This window comes from Populus euphratica, unplaced genomic scaffold (genome assembly GCF_000495115.2).
Source record: "Populus euphratica unplaced genomic scaffold, PopEup_1.0 scaffold75.1, whole genome shotgun sequence".
Taxonomy (NCBI): Eukaryota; Viridiplantae; Streptophyta; class Magnoliopsida; order Malpighiales; family Salicaceae; genus Populus; species Populus euphratica.
The window spans coordinates 686,783-705,577 of NW_011499866.1; the positions used below are offsets into that span (position 1 = coordinate 686,783).

Genomic DNA, 18,795 nt, shown 5'->3' on the forward strand with positions numbered 1-18,795 from the left:
CTCTTCCGAAATGGTCAAATATCCTGGTCAAGATATAGAAAACCATTCCCCTGAGAATTTACAAGATAACACGTCCATTCTTGTGAGTATTTTCGTGCGATTTTCCGTATCTCTATAACGTTTCCTTACATGATTTATTTTAATTATTTGCTTTGTTAGTCACTTCAATTCAATTTTATGAGTTGCATATATCTAACGTATTTGAATGGGATTTATTGATAATTAACATTTGGATGAGAAAATGGTGGTCCTTAAATTTATTCCTCTCACATTCTCTCTGCAATTTTTTTTCATGCTCTCAAGAATTTTAACATTTCTGCAGGATAATGGGCTCTTATCAGCATCTGACAAAGAATGGAAGCTGGTTAATGTGAGTGTTTCACCAGACACAGATCTTAAAGACGACTTTCGAAAATCCAGTGCAGGGCAAGTATCTGCTGGAGACTCTCATATGCTAAATTCATCTTCACATACAAAAGAAAATGAGCTAACCCTCAAGACCCTAGCAAAATCGGTTTTCAAAATTCAACGAACTGAGGATTCTGGTGATCTCACTGTTTCAAACCTTTCACATTCCAAAAAGGTGTGCTCTCACTTTTCTTGGCAAAATATACAGAATTCCTGACTGTTCTGCATTTTACAATCCTACAAAATTCTCTAATAGTTTCTTTGACTATCATGTTAGGTGCAGGCAATCAACGCAAGCGCTTCTATCGAAGGTGAGTCAGACATCTTAAGATTAGTTCTCCCCTTACAAAATGTTGATTGAATGCTTATATTGCACTCTCCCAGTGCAGGGTTAAATGGAAGTCATGAATATTTTGATGAAGGATCCATTTTTGAAAGCATTCCACAGGACTTTGTTTGCCCTCTCACCAGACAGTTGTTTGATGATCCAGTGACCCTGGAGACTGGTCAAACCTTTGAGAGAGAAGCCATCAGGAAATGGTTTAATCAGGGAAACAGAACATGTCCCATAACAGGAAAAACTTTAGAATGTCCAACTATACCACTCACCAACTTTATTTTGAAGCGTATGATCGATAGTTGGAAGTTGGAGCGATGTAATCACCTATTGTCTTTTGCATCTCAAACATTCAGCAACTCTGAGGCATATGATTCAAGTCAAAGGAATGAAAATGCTTTATTCATACTTGAGAAGCTTCTTGCTTCTTCCAGTAGGGAGGAAAGATTAACAAATGCCAAACTCCTCATTTCTCTTGGAGTCCTGGAATTTCTTATTAAAAGGTTTGAATTTGGTAGTTTGGAAGAGAAAACTCTGGTTGCAGCTCTCTTATCATATTGTATTGAGGCAGAGTCAAGTTGCAGAAACCATATAGCTATAAAGATTGATAAACAATGTCTCTTCGAGTTACTCTACAGCAACCAATCAAAGTCTGCGAGAAATGTTGTATGTCTGTTGATTGAGTTAGTTTGTTTGAGCAGGTTGGTAATGAATGCTACTTGAGCTGCTTTTAATACTTCCTGTGCTACTTTGTGCAGTTTAAACATTTGTAGATGAACTATGGAAGTGATGAAGAGACAATCTTTCCCTTCTTTGTGTTTTCTTTTGATTTGTGCATGTGTGTGTACTTGTGCATTTGCAATTATCTGCCTGGGTAAGTTTTCAAGGAAGGGAAAAGTGGGTTTCTATACATATTTGATGACCTGGTTTGCCAATGATTTGTTTTTTGAATCATCTGCTCCTACTTTAATCTTGGTTATTAGCAAGATCAAAGACATTTAACAGATATTATTTACAGGAGGAAAGGGGTTACACAATTTATAAGTGGCTTATCTAGTGAGACAATAGTGCATGCGATGGACATTCTACTCGTCTATCTTCAGAGTTCTCCAGCTGAGGAACCCTTGGTGGCTGTTCTGATCTTACACTTGGATCTTCTGGTGTGCTCCTCGAACACTTCCCTCCATCCGGACAGCCACTTCAGAACTTTGACTATGTTTTTAATGATGATTTTATTTTGCAGGTTGAACCTCGGAAGTATAGCATCTACAGAAAGGAAGCCGTTGATGCCATTTCAATGGCCTTGGAAAGTAGCTTAACTGATGAGAAGGTCCGGGAACAGTCTTGCAGAGCACTTAATGTCTTGGGGGGTTTTTTTTCTGCTTCTGGGAACTCATCAACAGAAAGTTGGATCCTAAAGCAAGCAGGGTTTGATAAAAATCATGAAGTAAATTCTCGAGAAGATAATTTACTTCTCGATGATCCTCTTTTGCCGGTACGTTGGTTCTCCTGAATGATCTTCTTATATTGATTATATATTCAGTATCTGAGTTTATTAAGTTCAGTACAAACACGAAGTTTTTGATGTTATTTATAATTGTTTTCATTTATTATGAAAAACAGGAAGATGAAGAAGAGTCCAGTGAAGAATGGTTGAGGAACTTGGCAGAATCATTGCTTGCTAATGGCAAAATGTCAATTTTAGAGACCATATCAAAGTGCTTAAGTTCAGGAATCTTGGATTTAGTGAGGGCATGCCTAACCACAATTGCATGGTTAAGCTGTGGAATCTCTTTGTTACCGGATTCGGAGCTCCAGCTCTTTGGCTTCCCCACTCTCATCTCCGGACTCGAGGAAATCTTGGAAGATGACGAGCAGATTGAGCACCAAGTTCTTGCTTCAATGTCCTTGTTAAATCTCAGTAAAAATCCAGGTTAGTAACTTTCCTTTGGATATTTTATCCATTCCAGCGATATGGTAAACTATGAGGCTATCATGTACAAGCTTAAAAGTTGCTCCCTAAAGTTCAAAGCCCTGGAAGAAGTTACTGCTGATATTTTCCACTTCCAGTATTTCTTTTTGGATTCTCAGGCATATCATGACAGATGATGCTCCATCACCTTGTGATTTCTTGTTCTTAGAATAGTGAGTTTAAGTATGATATAACATGCTTTTTTTTTGCTGCAGAATGCAGGAGTCTGCTAATGATAATTGCAGAAGAAATCTCGGTTCCACTACAAAGCCTTGCTGAAGTAACATGGACAGCAAAGGAGCTACATGCCATCATTTCTGGAGAAGATCCTTAGCTTGTTAGGAAAAAAATCCATCCACTTACATTAAAATTTCTCAATTTCTCCGGCTTTCGAATTCCTTATTCGCATACACGTCAGAAACTTCAGTGGTTAATAGCAACATTCTGGTCTCCACTTGGTTGCCGATAGTTGAGTACCGAAGCAAGAAAACTTGTAAAAGGGTCAGATAATCTGATTGTTGTCATCAAAATCTGGAGGGAGCTGGCAGAGCATCATACCGAGAAAACCTCAAGGCAAGCCAGTGCCATTTTAAACAGTCAAATTATCAGAAGCCAAAAACCTTTCTGTCTTATGAATGCTTGGCGTGAATTCATCCCCTGTAAATATATTCTGAACCTGCTTCATTTCTGATACAGCCATTTAAACTTGCAGAGTTCACATTGCTCTCTTGTTTCCAAAGGGATTGAAGTTCAGGAACTATGACTTGCCTACTTCTCTCTTAAATATAAAAGACCGATCACATGATGCCAACACTAGCTCTTCAATATTGGAGGACATTTTTCGATACTTGATATAAATAGTTATGCTGTCTGGTCTTGGTATGTATTACTCGGTTCTCCAAAAGTCTCAGTGATTATTCTTTGAGCAAACTTCAAATTAGCCCTCAAACTATAATACAAAGAGGCTATACAGTTCTCAAAGTTTTTTTTTTTTAAATCTCAATTATGTCTCCAAAGATTTTCAAAACTTTCCAAACCAAAGTCTTCACATATTCTCAAGAAAATATTGAGTTCCAAACTATGGTGTTTTTTCTTTTACGCAAAGAGTATAATTTGAAAGAATTGTCGACAAAAATAGATGAAAGAACTCAATTGAATTTTTTTTGCAATGTTGAAATCTCAATTTAGACAAAAAAATATTTGGGTACTTGATTGTGAATCCTATATTTTTTTTTTTTTTGGGTTGAAATGTTACTTGTATATATCCATTTTTTGAATATATAAGATGTATAATCATAAAATTGAGTGTTAAGACAATATTTGTTTAGAGTTTTTATATCTTGAGATATAGTTATCAACACAAAACCTAGTTAATTATGAACTTAAACCGGTTTAGATTGGAAAAAAAATAATCTTAAATTTGATCAAAATCTAATTCTCAAATTGTTGATTCTCCTAACCTAGAACTTGCTACAGTCAACTCCCATATCAAGTCTTCCCATACATAGAGGCAGTAATGTGGAATGAGATTGGCAATACTATTTAGTATTTCTAACACTGTGGTTACCAAAATAAAAGGAAGTATCACATGGAGTTGTTTGCTAGCTAGGTCTTTATGTAAGAAAAATGTGCTTAATGCATGTAGTATATCTTTCCCTTAACTCCCAAGACTACGAGAAAAGTAGTAACTAGCGACAGGATTATAGTTACCTTTGTCGCTAAATTCCGGAAAAATTCCACTGCTAAATTAGTTTCATTAGTAATTAGCGACGAGCAGAATTGGTGGTGGAACTTAAAAACGGTAATTCCGTCAGAAAATTTTTAAAATATTCTAATTTATATTTCAAACTATCCCTAATTAAGGTATATATTATTTTATTCTCAAAGGAAATGACCTCTAAAATTGTAAACCGTGCTGCTATTGTTGATTATAGCTATATATGTTTTGAGCCTATTATAAATCCAACTCATCAAATTTATAATTTAATATACAAAAATAAAATATAGAATCTAATTCTTAAGACATACATTTAAAAATTTTGGCACCAAAATTCTAGTATGTTCATTGATAAACATCAAAATTAATCATCACCAATTTATTTTATTCTTAAAATTTTAAATTATTTAATGTCAAAGAACCATCTCACCTAAAAGTTTAAGTTGTTAGGTGAGGCTCCAAGATATAATTTATATTATTCTCTAACATATCCTCTCAAGTAAAAGCCATTTGGACTTAAAACTTACACAAACCCACGTTACATTATGCTTAATTTTTATCAAATAAATAAGGATAGTGAGATTTAAACTTGTGACTGCTTGATCATCGAAACTCTGATACCATATCAAAGAACTATCTCACCTAAAAATTTAAGCTATTAAGTGAGTCTCCAAAATATAATTTATATTATTCTCTAACACTTAATAAACATTCATCTTTTAAAATGATAAATGAAAATCCAAAGTTTATTTATTGAATTCAAAGGAGTACAGAACACTAATGCATTCCATGTATATAAATATATTGCTTTTTTGGTGAAGGCTTACATGGGTACCCCCTTGTTCACCAATCCGACGGGAGACGAGCTGCTTGCTTCGTCTAGGACAGTATTTCCCTGTCCTTTTTGGGCCTTATCCTCCACAACCCTCTTGCTAGTCGCCATTTCTGCCTTCCCACCTGCAGCCTTCTTTCTCCTCACATACACCTTCAATGGAACCTTGCTTTTAGTACCCACAGGCGATATTGTCAGTCCAATGCCACGTGAATGAACCTCCTGGAGATTTTCAGTACCCAAAGGCGATATTGTCAGTCCATTGCCACGTGAATGAATCTGGTGAAGATTCTTCTTCTTGTTTTTGGCTGCTAGCCTTCTCTTCCTTTGTTCCTTGTTTTCGACTCTGTAGTGTGTTAGCATATGAGCCGCGAAAGTTTGTGAAGTTTCGCATATTTTCTTGCATCTAGGGCAAATGTATGGCCCGTATTTCTGATGAGGAAGGCTATGAGTTACTCCATCATCAAGACCCATTTCTTCTTCATCCTCAGAACTTGTGCTGCTTTGGTTGTCAGGGATGTTTCTCGCTTCGTCCCTTGGATTTATTCTCACTTGATCAATATCAAATTGGCTGGTTTCAAGATTTTGGTTCTGGCCAAGATTTAGGTTGGGGTTTCGAGCCCAAGATATTCCAGGTGGTGCATAGACACTCAAAGGTTCAGGATTCAAAACAACTCCGTCATTGTTTCCATGACTATGATTAAGATGATCAAGGTTCATAAAATTGATCATTTGTCGGTTTGGGGGGCTATATGGAAGATAAGCATTGTGTTGATTCACTTGATTGGACATGGTTAGGTTGTGGTTTTGGAAATTGGGTTGGCCTTGAATGCGAAAACCACCATTTGGATTCAGGCTTTGGAGATGGACGTTGTTGTGATTTGGAGCAACAATAAGCTCCCTAGGTGAGGCTGGGGGAAGAAACTGGGTGGTTCTTGGAATTTCAGTAACAGTATAGTCACTTGTTGGGTGAAGGGGAAGAGCTTCAATTTGATTTTGTTCAGTTGGGAGGTATTCAATGATAGTATGAATCCTCACACTCAACGAAGAAACATGATTTCTCCTTACTTCGCTCAACCTTTGGCCCATAGCAATTTGGCCAAGACCAGCTCTTTGAGGGACAAAAAGGTTGTTTGGTTGGACAGCAATGGTTGGAGCAAGGCTCTGTGGGATGATTCTGCCGTGCCCATCCACATGATCTTGAGCTAAATTGGAGTTGAGGGAGAGAACAAGACTGTTCTCATGAACAATGGAACTGCTTGAAACATTGAAGTTGTTGCTCGCCATAAGGGGAGGGCTGAGAAAGCTATGTGAGGGCAATGAAATTCGAGAAGAAGATTACAAGGAGTGATCGAAAGGCTCAATTTGCGAGGTGCATTACGCTCATCAACTATAAGTCCATTATATAGGAAAATATATGTCATCTTCAAGAACAAAACACTGGTAAGTCGTGCCATGAGCATGCCGTGCTATATGAACTTCAGATTCGTCTGCGCAAAATGACTAAAAACGAGTCATCAAATAAGGAAGAATATCTAGCCATTTCGAAAATAGATGGCAAAACATTTATCGCAAAACGAAAAACTATTTAATGCTTTGAGGTATTGCTGGATTTTGTGAGATATATATTTATCCTTTTGTGAGATATATACTGTGTATCCTTTTGTGACCAAGAACTTAATGTGTAACTCTCAAAATGAAGGAAAGGATTGTTTAATTACATGAGAAATCACCAAACTAATTACATTAATCCGCTATTATTAATTTTTTATCTGGAGCAAATATTTATTTATAATTTTTTTCCTATTTAAAAAATAAATATAAAAATTTAAAATCATAGTAGCTGCGACTAAATTATAAAGTTAGTTGTAAAGGTTATTTCATACTAAAGCACCATTTATTTTCCTGTTTGGGTGCTTTTCAAAAATGCATTTAGCTTAAAAAATATTAAATTGATATTTTTAAAGTTTTTTAATGATTTTGATATAAAAAATAAAAAAATTATTTAATGTATTTTCAAGTAAAAAATATCTTGCACAATAATATCAAACTCTTATTGAGGTGGATATTTTAATCATTTAGGTTTTCTTATTTTAAAAATAATGAAAATTCATAATAATTAGAGTTGGTCAGCTATATATATATATATTAATTTAGTTAAATGCCATTATTTTTAATCAAATATGACTAGGAACATCTATGACTAAGATGCATGCTAAGACATAATTGAAATTTAAATCTAATCTTTTTTATAAAATCTAATTTAGATCACAAGTGAACATTAATTTAGTTATGGTATTTTATTTTTCAAAATACAGGTAGAAATTTATATCATTACAACAAGAACCGTTAATAACTATAATTTACATATAATAATTTTATAACTAAAACTTAAACTTGTAATGGTTATAGAACTGTTAACTTAAAACAAAAATTTAAACTTATACATAACTGTTATTTACACGCGTCAATCTCATAACTAAAATTTAAATTTATAATTGTCAAAACTATTAACTTAAAATAGAAATTTAAATTTATACATAACTGTGTTATTCATATGCGCCAACTTCATAACTAAAATTTAAATTTTTAACGGTCAGAACTGTTAATTTGAAATGTAAATTTGAAAAAAAAATACTTTAACATGAAAAGAATTTAATGTAACTCTCTTGGAATAGTAAGAAACATTAACTCAATAAAAAATTCTTGAATTTGTATAGAACCATAATTTATGTGGGTTAATTTATTAACTGCTATTTAATTTCATAACTAAAATTTAAATTTATAAATGAAATAATAAAAAAAGCATAATCAGACATAAAAGGATTCCTTGTAAAATATAAATTATAATATGAAAGATGAAATTATTGTTCGAAACAAAAAGCTCATGATATTGCTATTCAAAACAATATTTGGAAAATGATAGTTTTAAGAAGTTAAGAATATTTTTTCCTTGTTTCCCCACCCGTACATAAAACCAATATCCCTACATAGAGTTTCACTTTCTCAAGCTGAATTCTACTAAGAGAGTATTTGAATAATAAGAATAAGAAACTTGGAACGGAAACAGATGAATCAAAATGAGAAAATATTAAAGAAATCAAATAGCATTTGTACATTGAAAAGTGATGGTAATATAAGTATTTTTATGGAGTTTTCATTAGTGATTGTTGTGGTGATTATGGTGATGTAACGGTAAACTAAAATAGACAGTGATATGGTATAATTACTATTAATTAATTATATCCAAAAACAATTCTAATATGTTGTTATGATTTTTTATTTTGATTTTTGCCTTGTCAAGAATGATAAAATATTAATTTTTTACTCATTGTCATTTTTCTATTTTTATTTTTTTAATTAACGTAAATATATAATGGAGAGGGCCACTTATAACCTATTAATATAAAATTTTGAGTTTAAGCATACTTAATAACTAAAATTTAAACTAATTATAAATGCAATTAAAAAAACATAATTAAACTTAAAAAAGATACATTAAAAAATCCAAATTCAAAGAATTAAACATAAAGTTCACTGCATTATTATTAATATAACAACTAGGAAAAGAACATTAAAAAGGGTGGCAGCCTCAATTATTTTAATCTTTAATAAAATATAATCATAAAAAAGCCACACTATATACATTTCCCACTGGATCTCCACTTCTATCAGAGCCTCCCCACCACCATTTGCAGTTGCTTGTCGGCTCGGCCCAGCTTGACCTGGTTGACCAGGATCCAAGGTTCTGTCTGCCCCGTCTTCCAACTCCTTGAGCATAAAGATTTTCAGGCATAACTGTTATCCCATCTGGTGATTGAACGAGCTGGAGAGACCTCTTCTTATTTCTTGCTGCAACTCTTCTCCTTCTCCGTGACATACTTTCTGTTATGTGTAGTGACTTGAGGAGTGCGACGCATACAAATGTCTGCTATGCAGGATCCACCGATCCTGGTGGCGGATGAATACCGAGTCATTAAGGTCAGGGAGACCCGCATGCCCGACCAATAGGTTTGGCTTTGGGCGTGAAGAGACAACCTGTGTGGTTTTCACCACTTCAGTTACTGTCACTGCATTTGATGCAATAGATTTATTCTTGGCCTTAGTACCGACTTCTCTCGAGCTAAGGTGGCTGCGAGGGTTGCGATGAGTAGAGGAATTCATCTTCCTTGTGGTGAACCACAATGGAGGAATCAACAAAGGCTCTAACTTAAGAGCTCCCCGTTCGGTTTGATTCCATTCTTGGGTGGGAAGGGGAGACTGGGGAGCTTGACTGATTAAAAAAAAAAGTACAAAAAAAAAAAATCATTATTACATGATAAAAACGAATCCAGTCTTGCTAAGCAGATGCGAAAGCTTAACTAAATATTCGAATTACTTGCTTTGAATTAAAAATTAACTAAATATTTGCTAATTGAATTACTGCTTTGAATAAAAAAACTAATACCACAAATATATTCAAACTTCCTTTTATGTTTGAAGGATAATTCTTCGTAAACCGAAGGTTATTAATTGGAAAATTGTTTTCTAGCGTTAATAGAGTCGCATCAAAATACTTTTTTGTTTATCAATCACACCACACACACAAACAGATTAAACACCTGTTTGACACCGTGATAGATTTATAAAAGGAATCCAAGTTGAGTTGACGGAAATTAGAAAAGAAAAGTTCCGTTAAATGGGATTATTATTTATGTTTTTTATTTCACGTAACAAACATTGCTAGTGCTAGGTCGTGCCACGAGCATGCCATGCCTATACAAACTTCAGATTCGTCAATGCAAGACATATGACTAAAAACGAGCCATCAGAATTAAGGGGGAGGATATCCTCCCTTCTTGGAATAGATGGTAAAGGAGTTATTGCAGAACGTAAAGCTGTTTAATGCCTTGAGGTGTTAGGTGGATCTTCTCAGATATATTCTTTCTGTGTATCCTTTTGTGGCCAATTAAGAATATAATGTATCTCAACCATCTAGGTGGTGGTCAAGTGGTAAGGATTTGGGATCAAGGAGTTTGCTCCATTTATGGTTTCAGGTTCGAATTCTTGGTTGCTCATATGATGGCCACCGGAGGCTTACATGATCGTTAACTTCAGGGCCCGTGGGATTAGTCGTGGTGCGCGTAAATTGGCCCGAACACCCACGCTAATCTAAAAAAAAAATCTAATGTATCTCTCAAAAGAATTGCACAAATTTCAAAACTAAAATTTAAATTTATAAATGAAATAATATAATAATTAATCAGGAAATGTTTTTAATAGTATTCTCATAGCATCTTAAAAAAATATTAACTAAAAAAATTATATTTATAGATAATCAATATTCATGTGCGTCACTTCCATAACTAAAATTTAAATTTATGAATGAAATCACATAAAACATAATAAATTAGGAAAAACATTTAACACAACTCTCATAGCAAATGTAATCTATTTGGAACCACTACTTATTAAGTTATTAGCAATGTCTTCCTTATCGCGATCGCATTCTTCCAGCACACACTCACCCTGAATTGCCACATCATGATTCCTCTGAATGGGAATGGCTCAGGAAGCTTTGTCAACAATGGATAGAGACCATGATATCCTTAACAAGGTCTTCCAAGAACCTACTGCCACTTGTCATGAAAATAAAAAATATCATAATTAACAAATTTATTAATATAGTTAGACCGTTAATAAAATTTGTTATTTAATATTGTTAATTAGATTATATAATTAAACCTCTCATATTTAGTTCATATAAAATAAATATAATAGTACTGGGAATGTAAACAGTGAATAAACACAAAAACATTCTTTTCTTCCATTATATTACAGCATCTTTCTTTAATTATGTTCGCTTTTTGTTTATCTCTGTAATAATTCTTACTAACTTATTATGATATCAAAGCTTAGGATTGTTAACTAAAAATAGAAAAGTAATATTTAAACTAAACAAACTGTAAAAAAACAAATAAACAAAGCTGACCTGGTCAATTATTTAGCATAATTGATGTTGTAGTTTTAACAAAATATACATAATAAATACTGAAACCATAATACTAGCAAAGTAAAGGAATAAATATTGATATGAATATCATTTTTTAATTCTAGATTCTCCTTTACAACTCAGTATTAATGAACATTAAGATATTTATTAATTTTCATCCTTAAAAAATCAACACTTATTATAATAATGAACTCATCTTTAAAATCTGGTGATAAGCTTCTAAATTCTGAAACAAATCTTAACTCGAGAAATTGGCTACTTGGAGTTTTTTAAATTTTTTTTATTATTACTGATATAAATATCTAGATTAGTTTGTATATATCTTAAGTAATTTTATAAATTTTAAAATTAATAATTATATAAATTTTTAATAATTTTAAAATTTATAATACTCAAATTTAATCTTCCTTTTCTTAGCATGGGAGCTCGTATGCCCGCCCAAAGCTTCGGCCTTCGAAAAAGATGCTTGGCAGATGAAGGCTTTGTGGTTGTCATCCGGACTTTGTTGGGCTATTGATGATAAAGACCTTGGCATTCTCCTGAGAAGCCCATAAAAATTGCTTGAGAAGGTGTTGGCCTTTGTTGGGCATATTTCAGGATACCTGAAACTTGCGTTGGTTGATATCTGGCATGAATAGTTCAACTAGAATAGTAGAAAGGTGGATTCAAAGGTCCAACAAAAGGGACAGCCTACCGAAAAATTATCAATTAAATTCATTCTTGTACGGGAATCCCAGTTGCTTGCTCCACCATGAAATAACAGCCAAGATAATACTTCAATTTTTTGGTGGTACTATTCTTTTCTATAAAAAAAGAGAGAAAGAAGATATAACTGGACAAAGAATTCTGTACAAAAGGCTGGTACATAACTTTGACCGAGTGATTGCTTCTTCTCACAATATACCAAACTTTTTTGTCTTGGATTCAACTCCTTCTTTGATGTTGATTATCATAGTTGTATGTTGCAAATTGTGTTAGTGATATTTGGAGGTTCTGGAGAAAACGAAGTTGATTTCAACTATCAATTTTGCGTGTGTTTGTAGTTCAAGTTGCCTTTAATTCTTTTAAAGAAATAGCAAAGCATTTAATTTTATTTTGTTCAAACTTTGTTATTTTAGTTGCTTACATAATGATTTATTTTTCATTTATATTAAAATATTTTATCGTTGAGATTATTTTATTATTTTAACAGTATGCTAGGAAAGTTTTTACTTTCCAACTCTTAACCGTGAATTTATAATTGGTAAGACTAGTGATTGTTTGAGATTATAATAGTGGTTATAGTTTAAAGTATTTTTATTTAAAAATATATTAAAATAATATATTTTAAATTTTTTTAGAATTTTTTTTTGAGATTAATATATTAAAATAATATAAAAATATTTAAAATTTAAGTACCTTCCTGCAATCCAACTAATATTAATATCAATTTCCAATTCTAAAGTCAAATTATGCATTAAAATTTCAAATTTCTGGGCACTTCCCTCAACTAAGTAGCAAAGAGTAGAATAACCAGCTACTAGTCTATGACAAGCACATCTCCATGACTATTAAAGCAGCCATTCATGGGCTTGTGGTTCTCAACAACTATTCCTTGATTTTACCATCTTTCAAAGCCTCCAAGCTAGAAGATAAACTCGAACTGAATCTAAAGCACTATAATTCGACAATAAAAGGAAAAAAAAAAAAAGACTCTAGTAGACAACAATATTATAAAATGGCAGGTAAAGGAGCTTCCTCATCTTGTAATAGACAGTCCCCTACTGCATAAACAGAATAAATTATTTTAAGTAATTAATTAATTTACCTTCAAATATATCCATTAACAATATTAAAATCAGTTTCCAGCGTTGAAGTCAAATTATGCATGCACCTAGCCAGGAGTAGGATAACCAGCTATATATATATACTTAGTCTATAACAGCCACATCTCCAGGCCTATAAAATCAGCAATTTTTGGGCTTGCAGTTCTCAACAACACTCTCGTCTATTAACTTCTTCATTCAGATCATCATCACCCTTCGTTCTTTCTTTATCTAGTTTCAATCACTTGTAGCTAATTCAGTTTTCATTAATGGAGAATGAGCCTAAGATGCTATGGTGGATCTTCACCATTCCATTGCTGATCTCAAACTTGCAGAATTGTGCTTATGGAGAACCTCAAGTGCCATGTTACTTTGTTTTTGGGGACTCACTCTTTGATAATGGAAACAACAACAATCTTTCGACGTTGGCAAAAGCCAATTATACTCCTTATGGGTTTGACTTTAGCGAAGGACCTACCGGAAGGTTTAGCAATGGCAACAATACAGCCGATGTCATTGGTCTCCTTCTTCCTCCCCCTCTAATTACTTACATGAGTATATAATTTGATTTCTTTTTTATCCTAATACTAACTATAATTATTTCTCTTTTCATTAATAATTTACCTGTTAATATTTGAAATATCAAATATTCTTAGTAATTAACGCGTTTACATCTTTGATAATAATTATTATTATTTTTAGATAGTTTGTTATCCACACATACCTTAAAATTAGTTCTGAAACCTAGAATGACTTGGTTGTTCGACTCGTTAACATATTGACACATGGCTCGATTAATTTTGGAGACAACCTAGCTATTTAATGGGCTGGCACCTATTCGGTGAATTGATTTCAGCAGCAAGCAGCAGAAGAGAGCCAATCTGTGATAGAGAGAGAGAGAGAGAGAGAGAGAGAGAGGGGAGAGACAATTACAAGAGGGAGAGTGAGGGTATGGAATTTGTTTTCCTTTAAATGACATTATTTTAAATAAATAATAATAATAAATTCAGACCAACTCGCTCATCCGTGAATTGACCAGTCTAACCATGACATGAACATAGGATAGGGTTTCAAAACTATGTCTTAAATCAATAACCTAGGTATTTAAATCGATATCATGTTGCATAGCATAAATTATCATACTAACTCATCGATACTATTTTGTTACAGCTAAGCTTTTGGGATTTGACGACTATATTCCAACCTTCAATGAAGCAAAAGCTACAAAAAATATATTAAGAGGTGTAAATTACGCATCTGGATCAGCTGGGATTCGCAATGAAAGTGGACGATTAGCAGTGGTAACTGCATTTATTCATACTAGCTAATTAAGCACAAAGATAATACTAATTTGTATAATTTTTGTGATAATAAGAAAGTTTTAATTTGATAAAGTTCTTGCATTTAAGAAAAAAATAACACGAAACCATTAAGCATGAGCATAGTATCAACATGCACATATGTTAATTATTTCTTTACTTTAAATTAATATTTTTTTAATATTTTTAGATTATTTTAATTTTAATATGCTGATATTAAAAATAATTTTTTAAAAATAATAAAATATTATTTTGATATATCTCTAAATAAAAAATATTTTAAAAAATAACTATAATTATACTTTTAAATACACGTATAAAAACGGATCAAATGAATTCTAAGATGATACCAAGCAAGACCGGTTTTAATAAATGTGCTATCGAATTGATTGCTATTTAAAAAATTGTAAAATGTTTCTATTCTTTTGGGTATTTAGGGTGAGGTGATATCCCTGGATGAGCAGTTACAAAATCACCGTATCATAATTTCACTCATCACTGAAGTACTGGGAAGTAAAGATGCAGCCATGAAGCACCTAAACAAGTGCATTTACACCATTGACATGGGCACCAATGACTACACAATGAATTACTTCCTGCCCCAATTATATAACACTAGCAGGCAATTCAATGTTCACCAGTACGCTACAGTGCTCATTCAACAATATTCTCAGCAATTAAAGGTAATTGTTACAATTTTATATGCAACTACTTCCAATTTCCGACGTGTAAATACTTATTTATTAAAATATAAAGTATCTAGTCACTATCTCGAGGATAAAAGAAACGAAGATAATAGAAAAGGTATATAAATTATATGTAAAACACTGTTGTATAGACATTTATATTTTGTCTTATCTCTATCTCATTTATATATCTTACTTTCAAAGAAAAACAAATATTAAGATCTCTCTATTTCTTCTGATGTATGGTTTATATACTGCAGAGCTTATACGATCTTGGAGCAAGGAAGGTGGCCGTTGTGGGACTAATCCAGAGTGGTTGCTCGCCCAATGCACTGGCAACATATGGTACGAATGGCTCTTCATGTGTAGAGATGATCAACAACGCAGTACAAATCTTCAATAGCAAGCTTATACCATTAGTTACAAACCTTAACGCCAATCTTCCTGGAGCTAAATTTACTTACATAAATTTTTACCAGATTGATGCCGAATCAACTCGAGGTGAACTCTCATTTTCTTTATTAACACCATGCCATTTAGTGGAATCAAGTTTTATTATCTTGTTGATTCTATGTATATATTTGGTTTGTTATAATCTTATGGATAATATTATATGCAGCTTTCAGGTTCACCAGAGTTGCTTGTTGCAACTTAACCAGTACAGGATTATGTGATCCTTCTACAATTCCATGTCCTGATAGGACTGAGTATGCATACTATGATTCGGTACATCCTACAGAGGCTAGAGCTTTGATCTTGGGAAGGAGAGCATACAGGGTTCAGTCATTGACTGATGCATTTCCTGTTGATATCAGCCTGCTGGCTGAGCTTTAATGGAAGATAATATGGTAATCTGCAAATATTATGTGAAAATTAATAGAACCTTTCTCCCATAATAATGCGAGAATAAAGGGAGATGTATTAATAATATTCTGTTTGAGAATAAGACTTGGTCTCGAGTAAGTGCTCTGAGAATACCTCTTTAATAAAAAATATATTTACTTTTTGATATAACATGTTTAAGTTTAAGAGTGTAGTTATGGTTGTTTTTTAAAGTATTTTTTATTTAAAAAATATAATAATAATATATTTTTTTAATTTTAAAAAATTATTTTTAAGTTCAACACATCAAAATAATTTGAAAATATTAAAACTATATTAATTTAAAATAAAAAAATTAAATATTTTTAAAAATACTTCTAAAATAAAATCCCAAATACACACTAAAAAAATCATTAATAAAAATACCAAGTATACTATTTAACACACAACATTTTTCAGAACCGATAATGGTTTCCAAGCAACCTTGGCAGGGTGTCAATTAGGGCTTGGCAAGGATGAATCTGAAGGCCCAGGGGCAAAGTTAAAAACTTCAAATTACCCGTTGTTCTTGTAAAGTCTTCTAATGAATTGGAGGGTGTCAAAGGGTTGTTATAAGAAAAAAATTTATTTTTAAAATTAAAATCTATCTATATAAAATATAAATAAATTAGAAAATCTCTTTGAAATTTAAATGTATAAAAAAATAATCATAATTTAACAGGGGTTTTCTAAATAAAATAAAAGAACAAACGAGTATTAGTATAAATATAAAAATTAATATAGAAAAATTAACTTAAGACTTGCTCAGCAGCCTCTCTCTCGCTTTTTTTTTTTTTTTTACAGGTTCACGTGGGCATGCATTTACTCCTGGGACAAAGGTGTTAGGGGGAAGAAAGGAAATCAATTACAGTCACTTGTTCTACAGCAATCACGACAGTAACAAAAGAAATAAAACGGGATATCATTAAGCCTCCGCATTTGTAAAAATAATCATAATTTAACAGGGGTTTTTTAAATAAAACAAAAGAAAAAACGAGTATTAATATAAATATAAACAAAAATAAATAAATATAGAAAAATTAAAGGGTAAAAACAGAACTCCTCAATCTTTGTCCAATCATAGTCCACAATTTGAATAGAGACTATATGATTTAGTCAAGTGAACAAAGACTAACGTGATTATTAGTATTATAGTCAATCGTTTGGATGGAATCTATGAATATGTTACGAGAAATTGTTAGATGGAATGTGACTGGGGTCAGTCAATTGAACAATGAGGCGTGGAAATAGAAAATGGATAAATTAAATAAGATTAATGTCGTAGCAATCATGTAATGATTTAATAAATTATATGCAATTAATTAGAGGTTATGTTATAGCAAACGTGATGGTATGTTATTTACATTTTGGGACATAACTATCTAGCGAGCTAAAATTATTGGAATATTATGTTTTTGTAAGTTTATTTTATATAGAGATCAAGTCAATTGATGACCCGGACATATTTGGTATTATGTTTTGAAAATATTTAAAAAAAAAATTGAATTTTTTTATTTTTTATTTTAAATTAATATTTGTTTATGTTTTTAAATAAAATTTGACACAGTTAAATCAAATAAAAAATCTATTTACGCTAGAGAAGCTAAAACAACGCAGTTTCACTCTAAGTGATTGCTATTGCTTAGAAAAATAATCTGATTTTGGGTGAATTTTGCAGCCCTAGATAGCATACTGTTCTACAGTTTGGGAGGCTAAAGAATGCAGGGGATTCTTCTGTTATGCAGAGTTCTCAAAGTTTATTTTCGGCTAAGAATTAGGGTAAGAATGAGGTGCCTAAATGCTATAAGCAAAATATCTACAAGTCTCTCCGTTCCGGAGCTTTTTACTTCTTGGTTTCTGGTCCTTCAATTCTTTACTTTTGGTCAATTTCCACCCTTTTTTGCCCTTTAATTTCAATCAATTCACCCCCTAACTGAAATAACATCTGCCCTCTAGATTCTCCACTTTACTCATTTTGGTCCTTGATCTTTCAATTCTTTATTTCTATGCCAGATTAACTTTAAATTTCAATTTTTCCTCTTAATTAACCTCTTAATTAATTTTCTAATTTGGCTATTTGTTCCAAACTCATCATTGAACCTCAAATTTTCAATTCTAGCCAAATTCAACCAATTTAAGCCCTTTTATCTTCAATTCAAACCCCAATTATAACTTAAAAGATTCCAAACTTCTTTTCTGCTTATTATTTTCAAATATTGGTTCAATTGCAACCCAATTACATATATTTTTTGTATTTATTTTATTATTATTATTTCAAGATTCCTTGAAACACAAAAATTAAATACCAAAATAACAAAATAGATAAATTTATTGAAAAGATATATTTTTTAATATTTCTAATTTCTTCAAAATAAAAATAAAAAATTGAGTTATAACAATGAAAACAACTTCTAACATTAACAATAACAATAACAATAATAATATAAAGAATTATTAGATGATATAATTTTATATTAACTTTTTTACTTAGTTATTTAGACCTAAAATTTATGTATGGTTTTAGGAATAAGATGCACATAATGTTTGTTTAAGAAGTTGTGTTTGCGTTTTGCTTAAAACAGATGCAACAACATTTGATAACAAAAAAAACATAAGTCATTATTCATGGATCCCACAAAATATTACGTTTGAAACATATGGAAAAAGAAAACAGGTAGAAGTTGCTTCTTGCAGCTGTATCGCGCTGCACTGTTCAGTGAACAGTGCACCATTCCTCCTCAGTCACACTATTCTCGTAAATATTTTTTTTCTTTGAAAAATCAGTGAACAGTGTGAGTGAATTTTAACTTACTTGCACTGTATGCGAACATTTTTTTTTCAAAAAACCATTTAATTAATAGTTTTT

The 18,795-nt window shown here is 32.1% G+C and overlaps 2 protein-coding genes across 3 annotated transcripts in view; both read left to right on the top strand.

Moving 5' to 3' along the window:
* The window catches only part of LOC105126146 (putative E3 ubiquitin-protein ligase LIN-1), a 5,717-nt gene extending 2,171 nt beyond the window's left edge, over nucleotides 1-3,546 (top strand). For both annotated transcript variants that reach the window (XM_011026917.1, XM_011026918.1), the window contains exons 3-10: nucleotides 1-82; nucleotides 323-583; nucleotides 692-719; nucleotides 798-1,446; nucleotides 1,764-1,905; nucleotides 1,989-2,240; nucleotides 2,369-2,678; nucleotides 2,933-3,546. In XM_011026917.1, coding sequence (XP_011025219.1) covers nucleotides 1-82; nucleotides 323-583; nucleotides 692-719; nucleotides 798-1,446; nucleotides 1,764-1,905; nucleotides 1,989-2,240; nucleotides 2,369-2,678; nucleotides 2,933-3,051 — 1,843 coding nt within the window. In that variant the 3' untranslated portion in view covers nucleotides 3,052-3,546. The remainder of the gene's footprint in view (nucleotides 83-322; nucleotides 584-691; nucleotides 720-797; nucleotides 1,447-1,763; nucleotides 1,906-1,988; nucleotides 2,241-2,368; nucleotides 2,679-2,932) is intronic.
* Nucleotides 3,547-13,207: 9,661 nt separating this feature from the next.
* Nucleotides 13,208-15,947, top strand: LOC105126147 (GDSL esterase/lipase At4g18970-like). The gene is made up of 5 exons (XM_011026919.1): nucleotides 13,208-13,582; nucleotides 14,234-14,364; nucleotides 14,820-15,065; nucleotides 15,329-15,569; nucleotides 15,688-15,947. The coding sequence occupies exons 1-5, from the start codon at nucleotides 13,333-13,335 to the stop codon at nucleotides 15,900-15,902; spliced, it is 1,083 nt and encodes a 360-aa protein (XP_011025221.1). The 5' UTR covers nucleotides 13,208-13,332; the 3' UTR covers nucleotides 15,903-15,947.
* The last annotated feature ends 2,848 nt before the right edge of the window (nucleotides 15,948-18,795 follow it).